A 26,884-nucleotide genomic window follows, 5' to 3' on the forward strand; every position below is an offset into this window, starting at 1 on the left:
GTCACACACACACACAGAGGCAGAGACATAGGCAGAAGGAGAAGCAGGCTCCATGCACCGGGAGCGCGACGTGGGACTCGATCCCGGGTCTCCAGGACAGCACCCTGGGCCAAAGGCAGGCGCTAAACCGCTGCGCCACCCAGGGTCCACCCCCCCACCCCATTTAATTCTTAAAACAAAATTCCTACTAGGCAAGCATTTGCTACTCATCATTTTACAAATATGAACTAGAGGCTGGAGAAAAGCTAGGTAACAGGTCCCAGGTTTCGCACTGTGCGAGGGACCAGGTTAGGATAAATACCCAGTCCAAATTCCAGTGCATCTCCTCCCTAAACATTAAAGTCTACTCTACCAGGTTGAATATGAGGTCCTGTTCCTAAACTTCACCTGTGACCAAGGAGTCATCCTAAACTGAGGTCTTCTTGAGTTTGGCCAAGCAGGCTGCCATGCAAGGGCTCGGACTCCCAATACCAGAGGCCAGAAGTGACGAGCTGTTCCAACATGGCACAATCCATAGGGCTCAAAAGCAAGTGACTCCTCGATGCGAAGAAAGGACGATGCCCTGGTCGCCGAGGCCCGGGACGGCGCGCTCCGCGGGGAATGCACGCTCTGCTCCCGCGTGGACCACACACGCCGCGCCCTCGCTTCTGCGCACAACCATTCTCCCCAGAGCCACGGGAGCTGGGCTAAGACGCAAACCCCGTTGGTTAGGGTTGACCCAGCGGTCACCTCAGGTCGCTCAAACAGGGATCAAAAAAGCCTATACAGGCCAGGCGGGACCCTGTAGATGATGGAAGTGGGCAAATCGCCCAGCTTAATGCACCTCATCTTCCTTTGCGCCTTCACTCTCCCTTCTAAAAAAACAAAACAAAACAAAAAAACAACCTATGCCCGTTCTATTTTTCTTTAAATACTCAGCTCTCGCTTCAGCCAGGACACAAACCTGGGAACCACCAAACAAAAAAAGTTTCACTTTCACCGCCACTCTCAAACAAGAAGCACCTGCGGCAGAAACCAACGCAAAACGAACCCTCACCGGACCTCGCCAAAAGGGGATGCTGGGCGGCAGGTTCTCTTTCCGGGTCGGCGGCAACCACTTCCGGGGCGGCCGCGAGCGAGGCGGAAGTGCGGTCTCCTCAGGGCGGCTGTCTCTGGGCGGGCCGAGGGAGGCTCCCGAGGCTGGGGGCCGGGCCGGGATGGCGGCAGCGGCGGCCGGGGCCGGGGCCGGGACGGCCCAGGAGAAGCAGTTCCCGCCGGCGCTGCTGAGCTTCTTCATCTACAACCCGCGCTTCGGGCCGCGCGAGGGCGAGGTGCGCGGAGCGGTGCCGTGGGCGGGTGCCAGCCGGCGGTCGGAGGAGGGCCGGAGGGCGGGGGCGGTGGCCGGCCGGCCCGCGTCGGAGCCGGAGAAGGCGGGGGGTGGGGCGCGCCCGGAGGAGGGGGGCGGGGGATACCGCGCAGCACCTGTCACTCCCCTCCCGGGGCGGCTTTTACCGAGGCTGCTTTGTGCCGGGCGTGCGCCCGCGGAACGAGTGGGGGCCGGGCAGGGTCTCTGGACCGAGGCTCGGCAGGCTCATCACTCCACGCAGGGTGAGTGAGTTTCCGCGCTTCTGCGCCAATCCCGGGTAAGTAAAATTGAGCTTATGTTTTTGTTAGTACAAGTCCCGGACTAGAAGCATGGATGGAGAGTGGTGGCCTATGTGCTCCTAAGATAACTCAGGCTTGGAGGAGCATAGGAAAGTTTTGTGTTGTTTTTCCGAATTGCTAAATAAATTCCAGGGATGGGTTTTGTTTGTTTTATAGGTGGGGACGGTGACTTCCCCAAAGGATGTCCGGTTGGGCTGGCAGCAAGTCACGTTTATTTATTTATTTATTTATTATTTATTTATTTATTTAAATAGACAGAGAGAGGCTGAGACATAGGCAGAGGGAGAAGCAGGCTCCCTCTGGGGAGCCGGATGGGGCACTCGATCCGAAGACCACCCTCACCCCCATCACGACCAGAACCAAAGGCAGATGCTCAACCACTGGGCCACCCAGGTGCCCCTCAGGGTCCTTTGAAAGGCTCTGAGTTCTAATGCTCTTGAACCTGCTGAGTTTTACTTGCAAGGAGGCAGTAAGTCTGCACATGTGCGCACACGCTTTTTTTTTTTTTTTTTTTTTTACAAACGGTGTTTTTTGCAAAATTAGTGAGGAAAGAAACTGTAAGATTGAGTTTTCAGAGTAATTGTTTTGTGCGCCTCCAGAGGACTTGTGACTTAACTGTATATCACAATGGCCTTCTAGGCTGGTGAGCATCATTTACATATCAAGGAGAAGACAATTTTTGATTTTTCTGAAAAGGGTTTTTTGTTTTGTTTTGCTGCTGGCATGTGTGATGTGAGAGCTTGACATTGAACAGCATTTTTAACAGCTGAGATGATTTTTTTTAAAAATGCTTATGTTAATGTGATGATTTTGTTTTTCCATACTTTAGGAGGAAAATAAAATTTTATTTTACCATCCAAATGAAGTTGAAAAGAATGAGAAAATTAGAAATGTTGGATTATGTGAAGCTATTGTACAGTTTACAAGGTAATGCCCTTAAATGCAGAGCTCAGTAAGCTCCGTGAATTCTTACAACTTCGAGAACTGTCCCCCAACATTTTTTTTTTAACCTTTTTAGGACCTTTAGTCCATCAAAACCTGCAAAGTCTTTACATACACAGAAGAATAGACAGTTCTTCAATGAACCAGAAGAGAATTTCTGGATGGTCATGGTACTTGCATATACAGTACATCTTTTTGAGTTTGTGTAGTGAGATTATGGGTGATCTTTTCTCTTAGGACTTTAGAGAAGTCCTCTAGCTATTGCAAAGTAAAATTACAATAAAGTTGGTTGCACATATTCAGTGTATGTGTTCTTGGGGCTGTTTTAAGTTGTGTTTTTGGTGTTGTGACATGCTCAGATTTTTTCATTTAAGAGAAAATTAAAAACTTATATAATTGGGTCATTGTGTAATTTCGTCCTATCAAAATTTTGTAGGTTGTTCGGAATCCTATAATTGAAAAGCAAAGTAAAGATGGAAAACCAATTGTTGAATACCAAGAGGAGGAGTTGTTGGTAATGTGTCATTTTTTGTTTCATATTTTTAGAAAACCTGTTACTGAATATGTTGAGTGACTTGGTCAACTTTAAGCAGTCACCTTTGTAGAAGATTCTGAGGTTCTGCATAGTGAAGTTTCATATCTGTTTACATTAGCACAGTTGTATAAAAATCTGTATCTTGTCTCCCTAGTGTCTTCTAATCATCTTTTTATAAGTCCTCCTAAAATTAGGCTTACTGGTTCATAACTGAATTTAAATACATCTTACTGTCAGCACACAACTGTTGTGGGTCCAAGCTTATAAGCACTATATTGCGTTGCCAAGAGTCATTGTACATTTGCTATGCCATGGACTTTTTCCCCCTTGAATTGAGATCTGTGTCTTTATGCTTGCAGGACAAGGTTTATAGTTCAGTGTTACAGCAGTGCTATAGCATGTACAAGGTAAGCACGAAGTTCTTTCTGAATTGAGTCTAGCCAGTTACTCCTGTTTACAGGGATTGTTTCAAAATCTTAGTTCTTTAGATGACTGTGTGGTGACTATATCTGTTTTAAGGGAAGAAATAATGAGGCCTTTGAAACTGCATTGAGATTTATGTATAGACTTATTCGCTGAGTAGTGAGTCTTTCTCTGTTCCTAGCAGTACTAGGAATGTATCCCAGTTGGTAAACAAGAGAGTCCATATGCTTGAGGAAAAGGCATACTGTAGATATTTGTATGATTTAAGAAGTCTGGCAATATTATTTACATAAAATGAAATTTAGTTATGAGATGAGGTTACGAAAAAAAAAATGCAGGGTGCCCAGGTAGCTTAGTTGGTTAAGCATCTGACTCTTGATCTCAGCTGAAGTCTTTTTTTTTTTTTTTTTTTTAATTTTTATTTATTTATGATAGTCACAGAGAGAGAGAGAGGCACAGAGACACAGGCAGAGGGAGAAGCAGGCTCCATGCACCGGGAGCCCGATGTGGGATTCGATCCCGGGTCTCCAGGATCACGCCCTGGGCCAAAGGCAGGCGCCAAACCTCTGCGCCACCCAGGGATCCCTCAGCTGAAGTCTTGATCTGTCTCAGGGTCATGAGTTCAAGCCCAGTGTTGGTCTCTATGCTGAGCATGAAGCTTACTTTAAAAAAAAAAAAAAAAAAAAATCTCCCAAATGATTCAGTGATTACACAGAAATGATATCACTTAACAGTGTTGATTTTGTGTGTGATTTATTTTATAACTCAGGCCCTTTCATGTAAATATTTTCTATATGTTTAAAAGGAATGGGGTGGGGGGTTAAATAAGCCAAATTAGTTAATCTAAAAGGAAAAGAATTTGTTATACTGGTAAATTGCAGGATATAAAAAACTGACTTTTAAAAAAATTTTTTTGCATCATTAGCTTTTTAATGGTACATTCCTGAGAGCCATGGAAGATGGAGGTGTCAAGCTCCTAAAAGAAAGATTAGAGAAATTCTTCCATCGGGTAAGTATTATGAATTTTATTTATAATCTTTGTAGTCTTCAAAAAGACTTTTAGAAATAAACATACAATTTTGCTTCTCCTTTAGGAAAAACTTAGGACTTGAAAGTGACAAAGTGTAAGATACATTGTGGCAAAATCAGATCAGTGAGAAAACTCTTTAGACTTGCATTCTTGAATCTTTTCATAACTTTTTGTGCAGGATCAGAGCATCCTGCCATTTGTGTGCATCCCCACATCATCTTGGAGACACCTTTTGTCTTCATCCTTGGTCAACCTGTGTTGTTAGTGTGGGCTTACTCAAAATGAACTTCCTGCATGATGATTGGTCAATTAGCCGAATTTAAACTCTTTACCTGAATATACATTCTTATGGATTGATTATTGTTCACTGAACAGTATTGTTTAATCTGTATTGATGCAGTGGAAAAGTTATTGCTGTAATATAGACTTTATCACCCTAGTGGTTATTAGTGTGATTTTTCCCGAACAATAAATGAATGTGCCTATATAGTTGTCACTCTGTTACACTGTAAGTTTTTTATAGCTTATCGCTGGTAAAATTCAGTTTAGCTTAGAGGAATAATTCTCAATTTATTTTTTCCCCTAAACTACATTTTCTCTGTTTTTGAATTATTTTGTTTTTATGAATTACTTTTGTTTCCTCTTTGTTTCTTCATTCTAGTGACCATCATTTACTCTTATGCTGTCTCCTGACTTCTGTCCTTGCCTTTTTATTACTCTCCTACCTATCAACAACTGACTACCTGTGCTCTCAGTGTTATTTTTGCAGAACATGGCACTGTCAGTCCATATCAATATATAGGTCCCTAATGAGATATAATTTGAGAATCATTCATTTAGGGAATTAAATACCTCAAAGAGATAAGATAATTCTGAATAAATATTAACAGTTTACGTTTGAACTTTATATTTTGAAATTGGTATTGATTTCACATCCAGTTAGCTGTGGCTAATCTGCTTATTGGTCTTGTCAGTGTGCTAGGATGTAATCTTATCCTAAGTTGACTAATTATTCTCAGCTTTCAGAGTGCTATATTCAGTGTACTCTTAGTAAGTTTAATGCCTTATTTTTTCCTACAGTACTTGCAAACGTTGCATTTGCAGTCATGTGATCTCCTTGACATTTTTGGTGGAATCAGCTTCTTCCCATTGGATAAAATGACTTATTTGAAAATCCAGTCCTTTATTAATAGAATGGAGGAAAGCCTGAGTATAGTCAAATACACTGCCTTTCTCTATAACGATCAACTAATCTGGTATGTACACCCTAAGGCTTGGCATATAAAAGAAGAAAACCTATTAAGATAATAAAAACAGCAGTGACTGGATCGATAGGTTGTCAAATTGGAATGAATAGCAAGGGGGCAAGGTAGGAAGCATCTTTACAGATGCTGTCAAAATAAAGCAGTGATCATTTAAACTAAAAGTAGGGTGATTTGGGTTAAAAAGACAAAGCAGGGGAATTTAAAACTGGTTGCATGAAAGGTATAGAAAATGTTCGTGTCAAGTGAAGTTTAGGGATCCTATTTTTATTTGGGTGTTCTTCGGAAAACTTCTTTAAAGAAACAGTATAATAAATGTGGAAAGCATACTTTTCATACTTTATTTTCAAGCTAGATTTTTAAAAATATCCAAGAAGTTAAATGTGCCATAAAACCAGAAAGTTACCTGCTGGCAACCAACTGTGCATCCTGTAGTAGGAACAAAAACATAATTTCTTTGGAAGTGTTGATACTCAGGAAGAAAGGAGAAACTAAACGCTCTCAGCTACCCAGGACAGCTCTAGAAAAGCCATGTGACCATGACCATATAGAGGCTGTGTGGCTCAGAGACATCCAGAGTCCTCTGATTGTCTGAGATGGGCTCCTAGAGTTCAGGAGCTGTTCCGGGTGCTCACTAGTGTTGAGTTTTCACGTTTACATGGACTGTATCCCACTTTCTGCAGTTCAGGTTGTGGCCGTATTTGAGCCCAAAAACTTGAGTTCAGCTAACACAAAAGGCAGTAATGGTTCTGGAAACCCTTCCTCTCCCTGCCAAGATCTTGTGGCATCATTTCAGGAAGAGAAATAGGCTAATCGAAAGAAATTTGAATCCGTTTATTAAACACGTTGATGAGTTTTCATGTAGAATTTGTGCGTGTGTTCTGTTCCCCCCCCACCCCCCCCCATGAAAGCAGCATGAAATCCAGATGAAAAAGCCCTTCCTTTCACATTTAACAAGTTATTTAGCAGAACACATGATGCTATATTAGCTGGTCCTGTTCTAGTTGCTTTTTATAATTTTCACGCTATGGTAGTCAAATGAGATTCTTAATGCTGTTGTGAGAGGTGGAAGAGTTAACACTGGGTTGGAGGGTGTCAGGTCTGAGGAGGGAGCAGCCCTCCACAGGCAGAAATTCCAGGGAGGTGCTGCTGGGAAGGCTTTCCCCCTTACCCCCCCCACCCCCATTCCCCCACCCCAGTGAGGAGACAGACGGATATGCTAGAATTCCATGGCAGTCCATGACCTGGGTGCTCCTGTCGGAGGAAGGTAGCTCAGATTCTAATCGCCTGACATAGCATAACCCCTGACGTGGGCATGAACCCGGGGAGAGAAAGGGTACAGGCCTAGAGCAAGAGGGTCCCCCTCAAAGTCAGCAGCTTCTGCTGAGAGGCCGATGAGCCAGTAGGACCAGTGGGGTTGAAGTCTGGAAGCCTGAACTCACAGGGCTGCGTGTTGCCCTAGTCCTAGGGATCCTGTTGGCATCTTTGTCTTTGTGAAGGACAGCCCCTGGAGTTAAGCTGTGCCCAGCTCCGATGGCTGCACAGCGCTGCTTTGGGATCCCACCACAATATGCAGACAGGGCAAGGTTGGCCCCAGGCAGTCATCATAAGGAGGAGTTTCAAAAAAACCAACATATTGTGGGAGGCAACTGTTAGTTACAAAGCTGGTCTGTTTAAATACCAATGAAGTATTTTATATTTCACGAATAGGATATATATTTGCTCTTAATTGCTTACTATTATATATGTGTGTACATGTGCCCATGTGCACGTATTTAGTTTTGAATGCTTTGTGAAGTGGAGCCCAATGTTTTTTTTTCCAATCATTTTAATTTTTTTCCTCATGATAAATATACTCTTTAGTCCCATCCCCTATCCCCCCACCCCGCCCTGTAACCATCTGTTTGTTCTCTGTAGTTAAAAGTATGTTTCTTGGCTTGTCTCTCTCTCTTTTGTCCTTTGCTCATTATTTTTTTAAATTCTACAAGTCAAGTCATATGGTATTTATCTTTCTCTGACTTATTTCACTTAGCATTGTAGTCTTTAGTTCTATCCATATTACGGCAAATGGTAAGATTTCATTTTTTACGACTGAATAATACTCTGTTTATGTGTGTGTGTGTGTGTGTGTGTGTGTGTGTATATATATATATATATATACGCACCACATCTTTATTCATTTACCTATTTACGGACACTTGGGCTGCTTCCATAATTTGGCTATTGTAAATAATGCTGCTATAAACATGGAGGGGGGTACATGTATCCCTTTGAATTAGTTTTTTATTTTTTTTTATATATTTTGGATAAATATCCAGTAGTACAATTGCTAGATCGTAGGATAGTTCTATTTTCAATTTTTCTAGGAACCTCTGTACTGTTTTCCACAGTGGCTGTATCGCCACCAGTTTGCATTCCTAGCAACATTGCATAAGGGTTCCTTTTTTCCCCCACATCCTCATCAACACCTGTTGTTTCTTATATTGTTAATTTAGCCATTCTGACAAAATTACCTCATTCTAATTTTGATTTGCATTTCCCTGATGATAACTCATCATGAGCATCTTTTCATGTGTCTGTTGGCCATCTGGACATCTTCTTTGGAGAAATGTCTGTTTATATCTTTTGCCCATCTTTTAATTGGATTATTTGTTTTTTGGGTAATGAATTATATCAGTTCTTTATATAGTTCAGATATTAACCCTTTATCGGATTTGCAAATATCTTCTCCCGTTCAGTAGATTGCCTTTTTTATGGTTTCCTTCACTCTCCAGACACTTTTTATTTTGATATAGTCCCAATAGTTTATTTCCCTTGCTCTAGGAGACATATCTTGAAAAATGTTGCAACAGCTGATGTCAGAGACATTACTGCCTGAGCTCTCTTCAAGGATTTTTATGGTTTCAGGTTTCACATTTGGGTCTTTAGTCCATTTTGAGTTTCTTTTTGTGTATGGTGTAAGAAAGAGGTCCAGTTGCATTCTTCTGCATGTTGCAGTTGTGTTTTCCTGACACCATTTGTTGAAATGACCATCTTTTCCCCATTGGATATTCACTCCTTTGGTGAAGGTTAATTGACCATATAATTGTGGGTTTATTTCTGGAGTTTCTGTTTTATTCCACTCATCTATATGTCTGTTTTTATGCCATTACCATACTGTTTTAATTACTACTCTGTTATAATGTAACTTGAAATCTGGAGTTATGATACCTCCAGTTTTGTTTTTTCAAGATTACTGTGGCTATTTGAGGTATTCTCTGCTTTCATACAGATTTTAGGATTGTTTGTTCAAGTTTTGTGAAAAATATTGTAGATGTTTTGATAGGGATTGCATGAAATGTATAGATTGCTTTGGGTAGTCTAGACATTTTTTTTTTTTTAGTCTAGACATTTTAACAATATTTGTTCTTCCATTCGATGAGCATAGAATATCTATTTCTGTTGTCTTGAATTTCTTTCATCAGTGGTTTATAGTTTTCAGAGTCTTGGTCTTTTACCTCCCTGGTTAAATTTAATCCTAGATATTATATTGTTTTCAGTGCAGTTGTAAATGCAATTCTTTTCTTAATTTCACTTTCTTCTTATTTATGTATGGGAAAAGAACAAATTTTTATAGATTGATTTTTGTGACTATTGAATTAATTTATCAGTTCTGATAGTTTTTTGGTGTTTTTTTTTTTTTTTTAGGGTTTTCTACATATAATGTCATGTCATCTGCACGTAGAGTTTTACTTCTTCCTTACCAACTTGGATGCCTTTTTATTTCTTTTTTGTTATCTAATTGTTGTGGCTAGGACTTCCAGTACTATGTTGAATAAAAGTGGTGAGAATGGACATGCTTGTCTTGTTCCTGACCTTAGAGGAAAAGCTCTCAGTTTTTCCCCATTTTTTAAAAAATATTTTATTTATTTATTCACGAGAGACAGAGAGGCAGAGACATAGGCAGAGGGAGAAGCAGGCTCCCTGCAGGGAGCTCAGTGCAAGACTCCATCCCAGAATCGCAGGATCCTGCCCTGAGCCCAAGACAGACGCTCAACCACTGAGCCACCCAGGCTTTCCTCAGTTTTTCCCCATTGAGTATGATGTTAGCTGTGGGTTTTTCCTATATGACCTTTATTGTGTTGAGATACGTTCCTTCTAGACCTACTTTGCAGAGGGTTTTTATCATGAATAGATGTACTTTGTTGAATGCTTTTTCTGCATCTATTGAAATTATTATATGGTTTTTATGCTTTTTCTTATTGATGTGATGTATCATGTTGTTTTGTGAATATTGAACCACCTTTGCATTCTGAGAATAAATCCCACATGATCATGGTGAATGATTTTTTTTTAAGTATATTATTGGGTTCAATTTACTACTTGTTTATATTGTTTTGAAATTTTCTGATTGAAGTTAGAAACTCTTATCTGTCCCAGGACATGGCCAGAACCTTATAGACTGTAGGTACTTGGTAAATGGTTGTGAGCTTAAAGCAAATAATTAGTAGAAAATATCTTCTAGGTTCTTGACTTTGTTGCATTTAATGGATGGATTTGGTTTTGCAGTGACCATGATAGGATTAGACATTACTGCTGTTTGGTAGGAAGATGTCAGTCATTTTTCTTGTCCAGAGTTCTTGGCCTGTTTTTTGAGAAAAAAAATTTTTTTTAATATTTTTTTATGGGATCCCTGGGTGGCGCAGCGGTTTGGCCCCTGCCTTTGGCCCAGGGTGCGATCCTGGAGACCCGGGATCGAATCCCATGTCGGGCTCCCGGTGCATGGAGCCTGCTTCTCCCTCTGCCTATGTCTCTGCCTCTCTCTCTCTCTCTGTGTGACTATCATAAATAAATAAAAATTAATAAATAAATAAATAAATAAATATTTTTAAATTTATTCATTTGACAGAGAGCATAAGCAGTGGGAGGGGCAGAGGGAGATGGACAAGCAGACTCCCTGCAGAGCAGGGAGCCCAACACAGCTTGATCCCAGGACCCTGGGATCATGACCTGAGCCGAAGACAGATGTTTCACCAACTGAACCACCTGTGTGCCCCTGAGAGAATTTTCTTTTTAGTGAATTGATTTACCTTCCAGGGGCTAATGCTTCTATGAATAAATGCTTTAGGTATTTCTTAAGCTCATCAAAGTTGACCATCCCCTTGGATCTTGCTTGACTAGATTATTTTATATTTAATACATGATGATAACATCTGTATTGTAGACAAAACTGATCTTGATATGAAGGATTCTGCATTGCACACAAATTGGATCAGTTGAGATTTAAGCTGAAGAAAAGTTTTTTTTTTTTTTAAGAAAAAAATTATTCGTATTAAATAACCATATTTGAGAGACTTTGAGAGAACCCCTATACTTCTGAACATGAGTGGGCTATTGTCTGTGTGATATGAACCGTTGATGGAGTCCTGAATCATTTGGACCTGTCAGTGCAGGGATTTTTTGCTTTATTTATTTATCTATTTGCACTAAAGAAGGAACTTTTAAATTTACCTTTTTTTTTAAAGAACTTTTCTCCAATAGTAACATTTTCCATAATTATAACGACTTGTTGCCTCATTTATTTTTATAGGGGAGCAGAAGTAGGGATAGGAGTGGCAGACACTGGAGAGAGGCCTGCTGTGGTCCGAGCTCATGGAGATCCTACAAGTAGGGCAGGCCTTTCTGTAGGCAAAGTGGGAATCACCTACTTGGGGTTTTTTTGCTCTGAACAGCTGCCTGCAACTTAGTATTTTTATTTTTATTTTATTTATTTTTTAAAAAGATTTTATTTATTTATTCATGATAGACATAGAGAGAGGCAGAGACACAGGCAGAGGGAGAAGCAGGCTCCATGCTGGGAGCCCGACATGGGACTCGATCCCGGGACTCCAGGATTGCGCCCTGGGCCAAAGGCAAGCGCTAAACTGCTAAGCCACCCAGGGATCCCAAGTATTTTTATTTTTAAGTTTTCTATCCAGAAGACCAGTACCAAGTTATTTAATGCCTAGCATTAAATCTGAAGTAAAATGATAAAGCCCTAATCACAATGCACAGTTGAACAGTTACAGGCTGCTTTTACAGAGTTTTTTCTTCTTGGTGTCCTATGGTCTAGAACAGCACCGTCCATTAAGAATCTAGTGCAGGGGCCTCTGGGTGGCTCAGTTGGTTAAGCATCCAACTCTTGATTTCAGCTTAGGTCATGATCTCAGGGTTGTGAGATCAAGCCCTGTGTTGGGCTCTGTGCTCAGCAGGTGTCTGCTTGGGATTCTTTCTCTGCTCCTCCCACTGCCCCTCCCTGCTCACTTGCTCACACCCTCTCTCTCAAATAAAATCTTAAAAAGAATGTAGTCCAAGCCATTATATATAATTTTAAGTTTCCTAGTAGCTACGTTCAAATGAAAAGAAACTAGTAAAATTAATTTTTAGCCTAGTATACCTAAAATTATTTCAACATGTAAAAGCTTAAATTATTAATGAACTATTATAAATTTATTACTTGGACACGTAAACATAAATTATTAATGACCTGTTCTTTTTGTGCTAAATCTTAATAATCAAGTGTATGTTTTACACTCACTTTGATGAGCCACATGTCACACATTTAGTAGCCAGATGTGCCCAGTAGCTTCTCTTACTGGAAGTGCAGCTCCAGAAGAAATTGCCCAGCACATAGTTCTTTATGTACTGTCTTCTACCTATCATCGACAGCCTCTCCCCACCAGTACTTCTGACTATGTCTGGATGGAAGATAACATCCAGAACCTGTTTTGTTTTCCTCTTTCTCTCTTCTTACCTCCATTATTTCTGCAAAAGAAGAAAGTGGGTGACTTTTCATGTGTTTGATTTGGAGATTCCATCTGCCCAGTTGGCTGTATAGTACTTTGAGTTAGAGTTGTTGTAGGACAGACAAAACAAACCTGCTTAAAGGGCTAGGGCTCCATCCCTTATAATTTTAGTTGTGGACAAGACCTTATGAAAATTGAATCTGGAAAGGAGTGAGGTGGCAGAGGAAGGGTTGAGACAGCATTGGAAGAGTCTCAGGAAGGGAGCAGCATGTTATTTGTTAAGGAAATCCAGATTTTTCTAACAGATGGTTTCACTAGGAAAAGAAGAGAGTGCCTCTGGAATATGATGTAGAGGCTTGATTTATATAAAGCTGGATTTCATCACGGGATTTTTTTTTTCTTTTTTTTTTAGTTGTCTCAAATAGAAAAACCAGACACAGACTCATGGTCTGTTTATATCCCTACCTAGAAAACTGATCTCAAATAAGGTCTGAGGCCTGCTGGTGTCTCAGCACTGTTTCCACAGTGCTACTTATTCTTGCCTCATTTCAGATTAGACTTACGTGAAAGTTTGTCTCTTTCTTTTCGCCTCTCTGCCTACACTGAGGTCATAGAATGAAAATCCACATAAGTTTCTGAGACCTGGCAGGAGCAAGTTCCCCATCTACAGCATGCCAGTATTTCCCAGGAGGCTCTTGAAAGTGTGTGGCATTCCCATATAGCCTGGAAAGCAAAGAAAATCTGCTACCTGAAGTGGAGCGTGGTGGTTATTAATGCTCCCTGAAGAATCCTATATGGAATTTAAGCAGAGAATCAAGTCAAACCAAATCAGACCAGTGACTTTTTGTTTAAAATGGCATATAGAATACAAGATGACATAGTAGTAGCCTTTGCTGGATCAAGATAGAATGCTGGTGCCAAACTTTGGTTTGATTTTGGAATTTCCCAGTCAGGGAAAGGACTTCTGGGTATAATGTAAACAAGACAAAAGAGGAGTTTTATTATGATCAGAAATACAGGAGACGGAAGACCAGTTCCAGGCTTTTTAACACCATTTTTTTCTGATGTTTCAGGAGTGGGTTAGAACAAGATGACATGAGAATTTTATACAAATACCTCACCACATCTCTGTTTCCAAGGCATATCGAACCTGAGGTATGTCCGGGCATTAGTCCTCCTCCCCCTCCACCCCAACACCTCTGTCTGTGTCTATGTGTATGTATGTTATATGTATACATACACATGGACACCGGGGCGGGGGGTGGGGGGAGAGAAGAGAGAGTGAAGTAACATAGTGGTGGGGGCAGGGGCAGCTCTGATCTATATTTTACACTGCTAGTGTGATATTTATTTGGTTGTGTATCCCTTAGCACAGAAAACCACGTATGTCAGCTCTTCTTCATCTTTTTATGTTCAAACACAATTGCAAAGGTCTGTTTTTAAGAGGAGCAGTTCACTGAGTAGAGGGTTTTAGGTAGGGTTCTGGGAATTTGAAAACACCCAGGATCTTTGACAGAACAAAGGTTAATCCTGTGATCTTGTCACCTACAAACATGAGATATCATTCAAGTAGATGTCCTATTGCTTGCCTTGCGTTTTATTTTCCCAGTTTTCTGCAGAGACCTGTAAGTAGTACTGCAGCCTTCCCCAAAATGTCCTTTTGCAGCTTTCATTAGGTTGGAGATAAAAAATATTCATAGCCCACAAACCATTTTGGCTCAGGTGCATGCATGCACTTGCTCGCTCCCTCCCTTCCCTCCATTTAAGGCTGTGACTTTTTTTTTTTTAAGATTTTATTTATTTATTCATGAGAGACAGAGAGAGAGAGAGGCAGAGACACAGGCAGAGGGAGAAGCAGGCTCCATGAAGGAGGCCTTATGTGGGACTTGATCCCAGGTCTCCAGGATCACGCACGCCCTGGACTGAAGGCGGCGCTAAACCGCTGAGCCACCGGGGCTGCCCAAGGCTGTGACTTGAAACAACAGGAAAAAAAATCTCTTTGATAAGAAATTGAAAGTAGGATTTTGAGAAGGACCTAGTCCTGCATGTAGTTCCTTTCTAGGCAGTTTGAGTACAGTGGCTTGTGTTTCTTAAGTACATACTGTGTCCCAGACGCTGGACTGAGTGGCCAGCTAATGTGCATTATCTCCCAGCATCCTGACAACCATCCTGAGTAGGATACCTTATCCCCATCTTGCAGGTAGGATATCAGGTGAGGGGGGTTTAAATGATGTATGTGGGGTCACCTAGCTGGTAAATGGCAGGGCCAGGACTTGATCTCAGGGTCTGCCTGATGCTAAAGCACCTGCTTACCTCCACACTCTCAGGAGGCTTTTCCATGTGTGACAGTGCAGCTGCCACAACAGAAAGTTCTATTTGGTACTTTATTATCTGCCCAAGGAGCTGTGCTTATAAAATAGGAAGCCAAAATATACAGCATTGTGAGTGTAGACACATAGGTCTTTTTTTTCTCAGGACAGACTATGTGAGAGATGGATATACTTTTTATTACTGGATTTAGAATGTTTTTCTTTTCTTTTTTCTTTTTTCTTTCTTTCTTTCTTTTTTTTTTTTTTTGCGTGGGGTTATATGCTAAAATTTTATATAGACTGGAAGAATGTCAGAATTTTTTAGAAGAATAAGTTTTAGCTAAAATGACTTTTAGATTTGGATTTTTTTTTTTCCTTTTCCTGGGCATATTGAAATAGCACATCTTCAGCAAAGACTGTTAGGGATGTGCTACAAATACAAATCTGAGGAGGCGTGATGTCATGGCTGAAGGCAGGGGCTTTGATGTTAGACAGGCTTGGGATTGACACCTGGCCCTGCCACCTAGGAGCTGTGTGCCCTGGGGAACTTCTAACTTGAGTTTCCACAACAAAAAAATGTGAAGTATGTGGTGCCTCTAGGGGTCCCATGAGGTGGTCATTGCCTAACATACATTAACCACATGGGAAATTTCGATTATTGCTATTCAAGGAACTAAATCAGTATATGGAGTTGAGAATATGATGAAGTTCTGATCATTCTGGTTCACATCAGTGCATTCTTTATGTACCTCTTATAATCCTCCCTCCCTTTTTTTGGTGGAGAGGAATATGAGCAAATGATACAGGAAAATGGCATGGAGCCAACTAGAAGATATGAATGTTGTTTTCAAAGCTTTGAAATGAGAAAATCTAATAATCTATTTCTCAACATTGAATTTGTTTACAGCTGGCAGGAAGGGATTCTCCAGTAAGGGCGGAGATGCCAGGAAATCTTCAACATTATGGAAGGTAGAACTTCTGTTCTTTGATGTATGGTATTGAATTTTATTATCTTTTTTGGCAATGGTAAAATCATCAGCACTGAATTACCTTTGTGCTATTTATTGGCAGTAGTCAGTAAAGGGAATTCTGTTGTTTCCAGTGAATTAAAACTTTATCATACTTTGATTTGGTGTTTTCAAAGTGGTGTCTAGCTTCCAAAAAAAATGAATATAAAGTGGGAATATGTTCTGTTTTATATATTCCTGTTTATCATTTACCTAATTGAATTATTTCCATGCTTATTTTTCAGATTTCTTACTGGACCCTTGAACCTTAATGATCCAGAAGCAAAATGCAGATTCCCCAAAATTTTTGTAAATACAGATGACACTTATGAAGCACTGCATTTAATTGTTTATAAGGTAACAACTGTTTTTCCTGCCAGTGTTACAGATTAGTACAAAAGCAAATCTTTGTTGCACGTGTGCACAAGTGTGTGTGCGCCTACATACCTCTCAGATATTTCTCAGAACAGATATTAAAAGTTCTAATTACTGTAAAATTCAAAATGAGTGCTCCTCTGGAACAGTGGGTTTACTTTCAACTCCTTTTCAATACTTTTGTTGGCTAGTGAAAGAATCACTCTGACACTGTCTGAGGCTGTGCCTCAGAAACATTTGAAGTCCTGTGTGCTCATCAATCAGAGGCCATCAAAGATTGTGTTGCTTGTCATTAGATGCCTTCTGATATGGGCCTGGCCACACGTCAGTGAATGCTGCTTTCATGGGTTAGAAAGCCAAGGACTTGCTGATTCTTTTTTTTTTTTCTTTTTTTTTAAGATTTTTTAATTTATTTACTTGAGACAGAGAGATACAGAAAGGGAGCACAAGCAGAGGCAGAAGCAGGCTCCCTGCTGAGCCAGGCATCTGACGTCGGGCTTAATCTCAGGACTGGGAGATCATGACCTGAACTGAGGGCAGATGCTTAACCATCTGAGCCACCCAGGTGTCCCAAGACTTGCTGATTTATAATCTCAGTTATAACTCAGATATGTTAGATTGATTTTTCAAAAGGTGGGTTTTGGTTCAAGAAAGAAGGCTAAGCATGTGTATTTATCTTCTTCCCCACTTGAGAGTATAATTATGTTTTAATTTCTAAAGGCCTAGAAATGAGGGCATGAGAGCACAGAGCAGAGGTGAACATCAGATTACAAGGGATCTGTCTCTCCCTGGAAGGCAGAAAAGGGGAGGATGATGGATGAAGTGTGGCCAAGGACATGAGTGGACAGGGTGCAGTGAGGCAAGAGCCCATTTGCCGCCACAGAAGCGCAGAGAAGCTCTTGGCTTGGAGACAGCACCGAAGGGGGCAGGAGTTGGGAAGTGAGCCTGGAAAGAAGCGGGGAGTAAGTGAAGTGTTATATATAAACCAGCCAGGCACCCCTTTTTCCATCCTTATACACACACACACACACACACACACACAGGCAGCTGAGCACCTATCCCTGGGTGAAAGTCAAGGGTCCTTTCAAAGAAAAACAATCCAGGGAGTCCTAGCTCAGCTAGAGTATGAGCACCTGAGAACAAGTGGTGATTGTGGGTGCCCATAGGACTTCTGCCCTCATCCTGGACCCAGTACAAAGCCTCCCTCCCTGATGTGTTTGGAAAAATAAAACTGTAGATCTTGAGAGAAACAAAAATAACTCTGAAACAGAGAGAACTTCTAAAAATTAGCATCCACAGAGATCAGAGAAGTGTATTTATAGGACTGAAACAGGAGGACATCAAAGAGTCAGGGTTAGAGTAAATTCAGGTTAATTGAAAACATAATTGTTCAAATTATTTGTTGGTGCAAGATATACATAGCATAGAACTTGCCATTTTAACCACTTAAGTGACATTTAAGTTATATTCACAGTATTGTACAACCGTCACCACTGCCTGTTTCCAAAACTCGTCTTCACCCCAAATTCTATACCTATTAAACAATAACCCCCCCAGCCTGTCTCCTGAAAATAAAATTTTTTACAAGAGAACCCTTGATCAGAAGGGTTCAAGATAAGTTGCCCTTCCTCAGATATAAGATAAAATGACAAGAGATGAAAATATGGAGAAAAGATGGGGGAGCGGGATCTCGACATCTGATTCACAGAAAGTTGGATGAGAGGAAATTATTCAGGTGTATGATGAGGATACGTCTAGCAAAGGCCCACTGAATGTCTCACACAGTGAATCAAAAAGACCTACTCCAACCCACACAATTAGCAGTTTCAGAAGCATAAAGAGAAGATCCCAGAAGCTTTCAAAAGGAAAATCAGGTCACCTGTAAATAAAAGCGGCATTAGCAGCAGTTTTCTTACAGGCAGCAGATGTTAGGGAAGGAAAACTTCCAAAGTTCCGAGAGAGAATGATTTTCAGTGTAGAATTCTTTGCTGAGCCAAACTATTCCATCACAGGTGAGATGGAAGAGAGGTGTGTTAATGGTAAAAAGTCTCAGGTTACTTCGTGCATCTGTCCTTCGGGTTTGTGTGGTGTTGCGGGTGAGAATCAGGAAACAATGAATGAGAACACTTTAGAATCCACAAGAGTGGCCCTAACCCATGAAAATAGTAAGAGGAAGGCTTGAGGTGATAGAGCTCCAGGTCTGTGATGAAGTTAGCACCTCAGTGACTCCTGCAGTGGAACAGAGGAAGGGGGCTCCGCTCTGGGTGCCCAGGCTTCAGAACAAATAGATGTTGCGTTCATAAAATAGTCTGTGAGATTTGAGCAAATGTTGAGGGAATGGCACAGGAGGACAGAATTCCAGGGAAGTTGTACAGATGTGTCTGAAAATGAGCCATAACTGAAGTAGGGAGAAGTCCAATTCTGTATCAAGTTCAGAATCCTCTGAATGACTCAGGGGAATGACTTTGAAGCCAAGTGGAAGAAATACCCTGGTACACTCTGTTGTTTATTGAATTTCCATTTTTAGAGTCAATCAATAGATAGAATTTTTAATAGGATGATGGCATCACGGTTATTTTAAAAAAATTTTTTTCAAAACAGCTTGAGATGTAATTTACATACTGTATAATTAGCGCCTTTAATGTATTCAATTCAGTGGTGTCTAGCTGCAAAGTGCAAGGGTCCCCAAGACCACCCCTCGCTCCTGACCCACACTCGCTCAGGAGTCCCCAAGACCACCCTCGCTCCTGACACTGCTAGCTCAGAGGCCCCCAAGACCATTGGGCCCACGAGTTCACTAGAGGCACTCACAGGACTCAGAGAAGCCAGTACACTCCCAGTTACAGTTGATTACAGCAAAGGAGTACAGATGAAAAATGGTCCAGGGAAGAGGCACCTGGGGCAGTATCCAAGGGTCACCCAGCACAAGCTTCCAGATGTCCTCTCCTGGTGAAGCTGTGCAGACAGCACAGGGCCTGTTTCTCCCAGCAGTGACATGATGTGTATGTAGTATGAACATCCAGGGAAGCTCACAGGAGCCTTGACATCCAGGGTTTTTACCGGATGTTGGCCACACAGATGCACCTGACTGCCTGTGTCACTGGCCTTAGTCTCCAGCCCTCCAGTGGCCTGCTGATGCCTGTGGGCTTGGGGCCTGAAGGGATTGTTGGCCTGTGTGTTTTTTTCCTTTTGAAGTTATGGTTTGGTTTTGGTATCAGAGTACTACCAGCCTCAAGCTAAGTCGGGAACTGTTTCCTCCTTTCCTGTTTTTTGGAAGAGCTTGTGAAGGATTGTTGTTAATTCTTTTAATAATTCACAGTGAAGCCATCTACATCTGGGCTTGTCTTTGTTGGAAACCTTAACATTGTGAAAGAGTCTCTGTACTTACTCTGTGCCTTATTGTCTATTTCTTCTTGAGTCAGTTTCAGTTGTTTGTGTCTTACTAGGAATTTGTTTTGAGTTGTTTCGTATATAATTTTTCATAGTATTATAGCCTTCAAATCCCTTTTCCCCCATAAATCAGTAGTGATGTCTCCTCTTTAATCCCTCATTTTAGTGATTTGTGTCTCCTCTCCTCCCCCCCATTTAAAAAAAATTATTTATTTATTTATTTATTCACAGAGACACAGAGAGAGGCAGAGACATAGGCAGAGGGAGAAGCAGGCTCCTTGCAGGGAGCCCAGTGTGGGACTCGATCCCTGACCCCAGGATCACGCCCTGAGCAGAAGGCAGCTGCTCAACTGCTGAGTTGCCCAGGTGTCCTGTGTCTCCTCTCTTTATGCCTTGGTCTAGGTGGTCTAGCTAAAGGTTTTTCAGTTTTGCTTATCTTTTAAGAGAACCAACTCCTGGTGTTGCTTTTTTTATATTGTTGTTCTCGATTTCATTTATTTCTGCTCTGATCTTCGTTATATTCTTCCTTCTCTTGCTTTAGGTTTAGTTTGCTCTACCTTTTTTCCAAGGTCTGAGAATGGAAGTTTAAGTTCTTGATTTGCGATCTTCCTTGTTTTTAACGTATGTGTTGATGGCTCTGAAGTTATAAAGACTGATGCTGCTAATACTCAGATTTAATAGGTTTTCTTAAAGAAACATTACCCCATTTGCTGTCTGCCCTTAGGACACGTTCCCTCTGGAAACTTAACATTTTTTTACAGTTTTCTCCAGTTATGGTGTTTGAGATCTGTGGAGCTCCTCATACTGCCATTTTGAATGGCCTCCCGAGTCCTGGTCCTCTGTAGGTACCTACTGATGTGTGTCAGGAGTAACTGATGTGGTGTCTGAGATGAACATGTAGGTAGGGCAGGACTGCCTCAGCTGCCAGTCATTGGGGAAGTGATGGTCTGCCGGGTTCATAATGCTGTTCTATGTGCTTTTCTATGTATTTGAAATTCTTCAAGTTTTTAAAAAGGGACATGAAAGGTACTTATTAAATCAACCAGCATGCCTAGGTGGCTCAGCGGTTGAGTGTCTGCCTTTGGCTCAGGCCATGATCCCAAGTTTCAGGGATCGAGTTCTGCGTCGGGCTCCCTGCAAGGAGCCTGCTTCTCCCTCTGCCTATGTCTTTGTCTCTCTCTTTGTGTTTCTCATGAATAAATAAATAAAATCTTAAAAAAAAAAAAAATCAACCTGGAAGGAGTCACACATGCAGTTGCCTATAGGAACCCTGCAGATGGCAGACATAAACAGATGGGGCTTTAGTGTATGGGGGGCTATGAAACACCATGTCACAAGGAGGCCAGAGGCCACTCACATCCACTAGATAGCACCTTGGAATGCAGAACTGGTGCTCTCAGATGTCCTGATATTTCAGGAGAGGCTGGAATTGGGAATTTATGTAGGAAACCTCATTGGTATCTAAGTCAAAGTTACACAAAAAGAAACATACTGGCTGGAACTTGCCTGTGATCCATCAGTTTTGCAACCTGTTTATAAGCAGTTGATAATTATGATTCACTTAGAAAATAGTGCTGGTGTGCTTAAGTATGTGAAAACAAAGTTATAGCTGCTAGGGCTCGAGAGGTGGATGTGCGGAGAGGTGCCGATGGTGGATGGGGTAAGTGTCCTTGTGTAAAATGCAGCTGTTTTCCAGGAGCTTGTGCCTGGAACTGTGGCATGAGAAGTGGGCCATTTGGAGCTGTAAGGTGACCAGTGGGGAGGCTGGAGTGGCTCTAAACCACAGGGAGGGAGAAGAAAGCCAATGGGGGGGTCATTGCTGTCGTAACATGAGTAGGGATTCAGTGTGACATTTGAAGGCCACAGTGGTAGAGCCCTGGTGTCTGAAATGGCTAGAAGTGGCTGCCTATTGGAACAGGCCTCAGGAGGAGCTCTGTGGCTTTTTCTCCTAAGGCCGTATTCTGTGTGACTGTTTTTGCACTGTACCATGTATATAGTATCCACTGATAAACAATTCGAGTTATGTGATTTGTGGTCTTGGTTGCTGTAGCTCATGTTACAACTGTCACATTCACTCATAAAAAGGGAGACAAGGGAACATCATTTTGCTGGGGGCTTTTTTAACTATGTTCGTGCAAATTTTCAAACATACACAAAAATAGAGACCAGAACAGTGAATTCCCAGGCACTTATCACACAGATTAATTTAATTAAGAATATGCTAATCTTTGATCTGTTTTCCCTGCATGTTCTTTGCTAGAGCATGTTAGATCATGTCATTTCACTCATAAATGCTTCAATTTGCATCTCTAATAAGGGCATCTGTTTCCACCTAACCATGTGTTATTAGCACACCTAGCAAAATAAACAGTAGTACTTCCTTCGTGTCCTCTACTGTCCTGTCCATATCCAGATTTCTCCAGTAGACTAAAAAATATCTTGACCAAGTGATTCAAGTCCGGATGCAAACAGAGCCACTGCATCATCGTCAAATTGCTTTTTTTGTGCCATTTTGTAATCTTTGGTTTGTTTTCTCTTCCCAGGCCATGAGTGCAGCTGTTTGCTTTATGATTGATGGTAGGTACACACCTGTATCTGACTTCAGCCCAAGTAGATAAGCCTTTTCTCTTTACGCTTTGCTGTGTTCTATCCCTAAACAGTAAACATGTTGTCATAGAGGCTCTCTTAAGCATGGCTGCCCTCTCTGATTTCTGCCGTGGTAAATAGTCCTGGTCTTCCTGCTTCCTGCAGTAGGCCCTGGGCACCTTTCTGTGCCTCTCTGCCCATGAAGTGCTAACAAGAGTACCTTTGTTAAAGGGGGTTTGGGGGCTAAATGAGATAATGTTTATAAAGCACCAGAGGGCAGCTGGCCCCTGAGTGCTGTATGGTATTAGTTAAATATTTGACCTTCTTGGGTCTAGTGGGGGTAGCCGGCCAATTTACCCATGCCACGGGTGTGTTTATATCGATATTCACAATGAGCTGGGGTCTCTGACTCTTCTAGAAGTTTCTCTTCTCTTGGGGAGGGGAGGGAGAGCCAGTTACTGCATTGTTTTATTTTCCCGATCAGTAAAGTTTTCATTGGAATACTGTAATCAAGACTGTTAGATGAATATTGACCTTCTTAACACAAAGAATTCTAAAACTTACTGGCATTTTTTAAATTGTTAGCCTCTGTACAGCCCACATTGGATTTTTGCCGAAGACTGGACAGCATTGTTGGGCCCCAGCTCACAGTGCTGGCGTCTGACATCTGTGAGCAATTTAACGTCAACAAAAGGATGTCTGGGTTTGTACTTCATGTTTACTTTCTAGCATTTAACTGGTTTGGGAAGAGTAAGGGTAGTTCTACTTAAGAATATGGATGGTAATGTCATTCATGTTTTCTTTGAATCCAGAAAAGAGGTGTGCAGTTCAGTCCTGTCTTATAAGCTCCCAGGGGAACTCTCCCTGAGCTTTTCTGCTCCACGATGATGACTGGGGCTGGGTCTTCTGGGAACACATTTCCTCGCTCTGCCCTGACTGTGGCGTAAACGTATGGGGTTAGGCATACTAGCTGTGCCCATTGGTTGGACCTCATGAGCACCACCTCACGTCCTGCCTGCCCAGTGGTAAAATTCACACTGGCAGTGTTAATTAGCAGGGTTTTGCCTTGTGTGGACAGAAAGGACTTTGCTTCTTGTGCATAAATGTATGGGGTGAAGTTAGCTGTGATGTAGGCCATTAGGGCATTGGGCCAGAGTTTGGTGCCTTAAAAGACACTGGCTCCAGTAATATATCAGGAGACTCAAGTTAACCTCATTATTTAAGAACACTGGGAAGTCACTGAACCTCTTGCTACTCTTCTCAATGTAAAGTCAAATTGCTGTAAAGATGAAGCAAGCACATGGGAAGTCCTTTGAGAAACATAAGCCGTCTATGAACTTTCTATGTTTGTGAAGTTACGTGTTTGAATTTATGTATAACCTGTGTGCATAGTGACTCCATGCTGTGTGTATATGGTCTTACAGAAGCGTCAGCCTGTAGAGAGGTCACACATAGGGTCCAGGTGATAGTACGAATAGGTTTTGTATCTGTGCGTAGATTGTTACTGTCAACAGCTTGCTTTGCGTTAGAAAAGATAAGGCCAGGAAATGAACATGCCAGACCACTTTCCATCCTGAGGTTTAATTTTTTTAAGTAAATTTAATTAACATACAATGTATTATTTGTTTCAGAGGTAGAATTTAGTGACTCATCAGTTGCATATAATGCCCAGTGCTCATTCCATCAAATGCCCATCACCCAGTTACCCCCCGCCCCCCACCTTCCCTTCAGCATACCCCCCCAGTTTGTTTCCTAGAGTTAAGAGTCTCTTATGGTTTGTGTCTTGAAGTTTAATTTTCACCATTAAACTGTCAGATTCTCTTTTCTGAAAGAAACCTAAGTGAATCAGATCTGTTTGGTATCATGCAAATTATAAACTGTTGAGAGGAAGTGTAGTTCCCTGTTTTTCCACCCCACTCCCCACCTCCCAGCCGTGGGGCGATTGCTGGACAGGGTACCCGTTCTGCCCGTGCTTTCCATAGATGTGATGGATTTTACATAACTCCCCAGCAAATATCTCAGGTAGACTTGCTGTCAGGGACCTTCTATTCTGCAAAGGTCAACTCTCCTTGGGATTGTTCAGAAGTCATATCGTATATTCTCATTTTTAACTTCGGTTTTATTTATGTTATTATGGTTATTTATTTATTATGGTATGTTATTTTTATAACATACAAGTGTGGGATTTATATGTCGTTTATTTTAGTAGTCATTTCCTTTAGATTTCTACCTTCAGTGTCATACCTATGGCTCTCTACTCCAATATCCTAAAAATATGCCATTTTTATCTCTGGCACTTTATGGTTTTATCTTCTGTGTTTCAATCTTTAATTCACCCGGAATTTTCAAGCACTAGAGGAAGGGCTGTAATTTAAGATTTTTATTCCCAAATCAATAGTTGAAGAAAGGAGAGAGCTGTGGATATTAATAATCTAATTTCACTAGAAAGGAGTTTTCTCCCTGATATTTTATTATGAAAATTTTCAAACATAGGAAGTGGAAAAAATGACACCCTGAACACACATGCAGCCCCCCATCAGACTCTACAGTTAATACTTCGCTGTGTGTGGTTTGGCACAGATCCATCTACTGCGGAGGACAGTTTCTGACTGCCTAGAACCACTGTGTAGTGTCTATGGCCCCTGAAAGATGGACGCCTGGAAAACTTGACGGTAGAACATACAACTTAGGGCAATGCCCAAGAACAGAGACTCTAGAGGCATAGTTGTTTGTGTCTTTGAAAGGTGACCTAAAGGTTACTCTCGATGCATCTAAGATTTTACTTGTAAGGGGCTCTTGTTGCCAAACTGTAAGTCTCAGCTGATTAGAAATGCTCTTGAGTAGGAAAGATAATGTGCTTTTCTTTTGGAAATCCTGACCCAGGTCAAACCATTTTACATGCCAGTTCTAGGACCTCCAAGACTCACATCCTAGCTCCTAGCATTGCTGATAGGTGGGGAGTACTGTATTAGGCAGCCAGCCATCCTGACCCCAGAGGTCAGTGCCAGGACTCCAGGGCCCAGCTGTTTTGATAGCCTCAACCCTCACTGGGAGGCAACCATAGGGCTAGCTCAGGACGTAATCTTTAGTGTCAAATTTATACTCATAAGCTGTGGTTCTTTTAATGTTCCTTATGAAATTGAGGTCACTCCTTTAAGGAATGGCATAAAGTAGGTTTGTTTGGCCTTTGGTTTCTATTACTTGTGTGACACCTCGATTTTTTTCTACTTAAGGACTTTGTAATTCAATTATTTTAAATGTTTTTCTTTTTTTGAGAGTAATTTATGTCCATAATTTTTAAATTCAGAAATATAAATATTGGAAATCTTATCTCATTTAGCGTGTATCTTTTTAGATCTATACACATAGGAAATCAGTGACCTAGACACAGTGTTTTTTACTGGCAGGTTTTTAAAAATAAGTCATGCTGTAAATCTGTAGCTTTTAGAAAATATATGGCATGAACATCACTTTAAATCAATAAATATGGATCTGTCTATTCTCTTTCATGGCTTCATAGGTACTTAATTGGATAGATGAGCTCTGTTTGTTTAATCATTGTTCTATTTGGTGGGTAGCCTGGTTATGGCTGTTAACATTCAAACAGCTCTGTATTAAATGATCTGATGTGTTAGGAGATGTCCCTGGCATGGAGTTCTGGGGCAAAGGGAATGTGCAGTGACAGTGTGGGTCACCTCGCACTCCTTCTCCATGCTGTGTCTTGACATCTGCTAGGTGACACTCGAGGTTGGCATTTCTGTCTCTTCCATGAACTGCCTGTCTGTGTCCATTGGCCCTTCCCACTGAAGTGCTTTAAATCTTTTCTTTCAGCACTTTTCATGTAATACTCTTCAGTCATACCACGTATTTTTTTAACTTTGGTTTTACTATTTTTTATAACATTTGGGTTTCATATATAATCCATTTCATAAGTCATTTCCTTTTGATTTCTGTTTTCACTGTCATATTTGCAGCTTTCTATCCCAGTATCATTTTTAAAATGCCATTTTTATCTGTAGTATTTTTATGATTTTATCTTCTGTGTCTCGGTCTAATTCACCTGGCATTTTTAAGGGCTCTAATTTAATACTTTTTCCCCAAAATCCATAGTTTTCTGAATCTGAGACATTTATTTCTTTCACATATTCTTACTTACTAGCCACTTTGAATACTAAATTTGGAAAGGGAGGAGGAGGAGGAAGGACAAAGTTACTGGAAAAGGAGACTCTTTCCTGTGAGTGATTTTTATAATCCTTTTTTAATCAGTCATTTTGAATACATTTGTAAAACAGGGACACCTGGGTGGCTTAGCGGTTAAGCGTCTGCCTTCTTTTTTTTTTTTTTAAACATTTTTTTAAAATTTTTATTTATTTATGATAGTCACACACAGAGAGAGAGAAGCAGAGACATAGGCAGAAGGAGAAGCAGGCTCCATGCACCGGGAGCCCGATGTGGGATTCGATCCTGGGTCTCCAGGATCGCGCCCTGGGCCAAAGGCAGGCGCTAAACCGCTGCACCACCCAGGGATCCCAAGCATCTGCCTTCTTCTCAGGGTGTGATCCTGGAGACCGGGAATCGAGTCCCACATTCGGGCTCCCTGCATGGAGCTTGCTTCTC

The 26,884-nt window shown here is 41.3% G+C and overlaps 1 protein-coding gene and 1 long non-coding RNA gene across 2 annotated transcripts in view; one reads left to right on the forward strand and one right to left on the reverse strand.

The window, feature by feature from the left end:
• The first annotated feature begins 1,113 nt into the window (after window positions 1-1,113).
• Window positions 1,114-26,884, forward strand: part of CCZ1 (CCZ1 homolog, vacuolar protein trafficking and biogenesis associated) — a 30,809-nt gene continuing 5,038 nt past the window's right edge. Inside the window, exons 1-12 of the mRNA XM_038539465.1 lie at window positions 1,114-1,310; window positions 2,474-2,571; window positions 2,663-2,756; window positions 3,023-3,100; window positions 3,481-3,528; window positions 4,470-4,553; window positions 5,655-5,830; window positions 13,674-13,755; window positions 15,817-15,878; window positions 16,162-16,273; window positions 22,225-22,258; window positions 22,853-22,970. Coding sequence (XP_038395393.1) covers window positions 1,197-1,310; window positions 2,474-2,571; window positions 2,663-2,756; window positions 3,023-3,100; window positions 3,481-3,528; window positions 4,470-4,553; window positions 5,655-5,830; window positions 13,674-13,755; window positions 15,817-15,878; window positions 16,162-16,273; window positions 22,225-22,258; window positions 22,853-22,970 — 1,100 coding nt within the window. The 5' untranslated portion in view covers window positions 1,114-1,196. The remainder of the gene's footprint in view (window positions 1,311-2,473; window positions 2,572-2,662; window positions 2,757-3,022; window positions 3,101-3,480; window positions 3,529-4,469; window positions 4,554-5,654; window positions 5,831-13,673; window positions 13,756-15,816; window positions 15,879-16,161; window positions 16,274-22,224; window positions 22,259-22,852; window positions 22,971-26,884) is intronic.
• LOC111096220 lies at window positions 10,312-18,270 on the reverse strand. The gene is made up of 3 exons (XR_005360610.1): window positions 18,171-18,270; window positions 12,393-12,619; window positions 10,312-10,460 (listed from the first exon to the last, which is right to left on the reverse strand). It is a non-coding gene; the product is annotated as an uncharacterized LOC111096220 (long non-coding RNA).

Source organism: Canis lupus, chromosome 6 (genome assembly GCF_011100685.1).
Source record: "Canis lupus familiaris isolate Mischka breed German Shepherd chromosome 6, alternate assembly UU_Cfam_GSD_1.0, whole genome shotgun sequence".
Classification (NCBI taxonomy): Eukaryota; Metazoa; Chordata; class Mammalia; order Carnivora; family Canidae; genus Canis; species Canis lupus.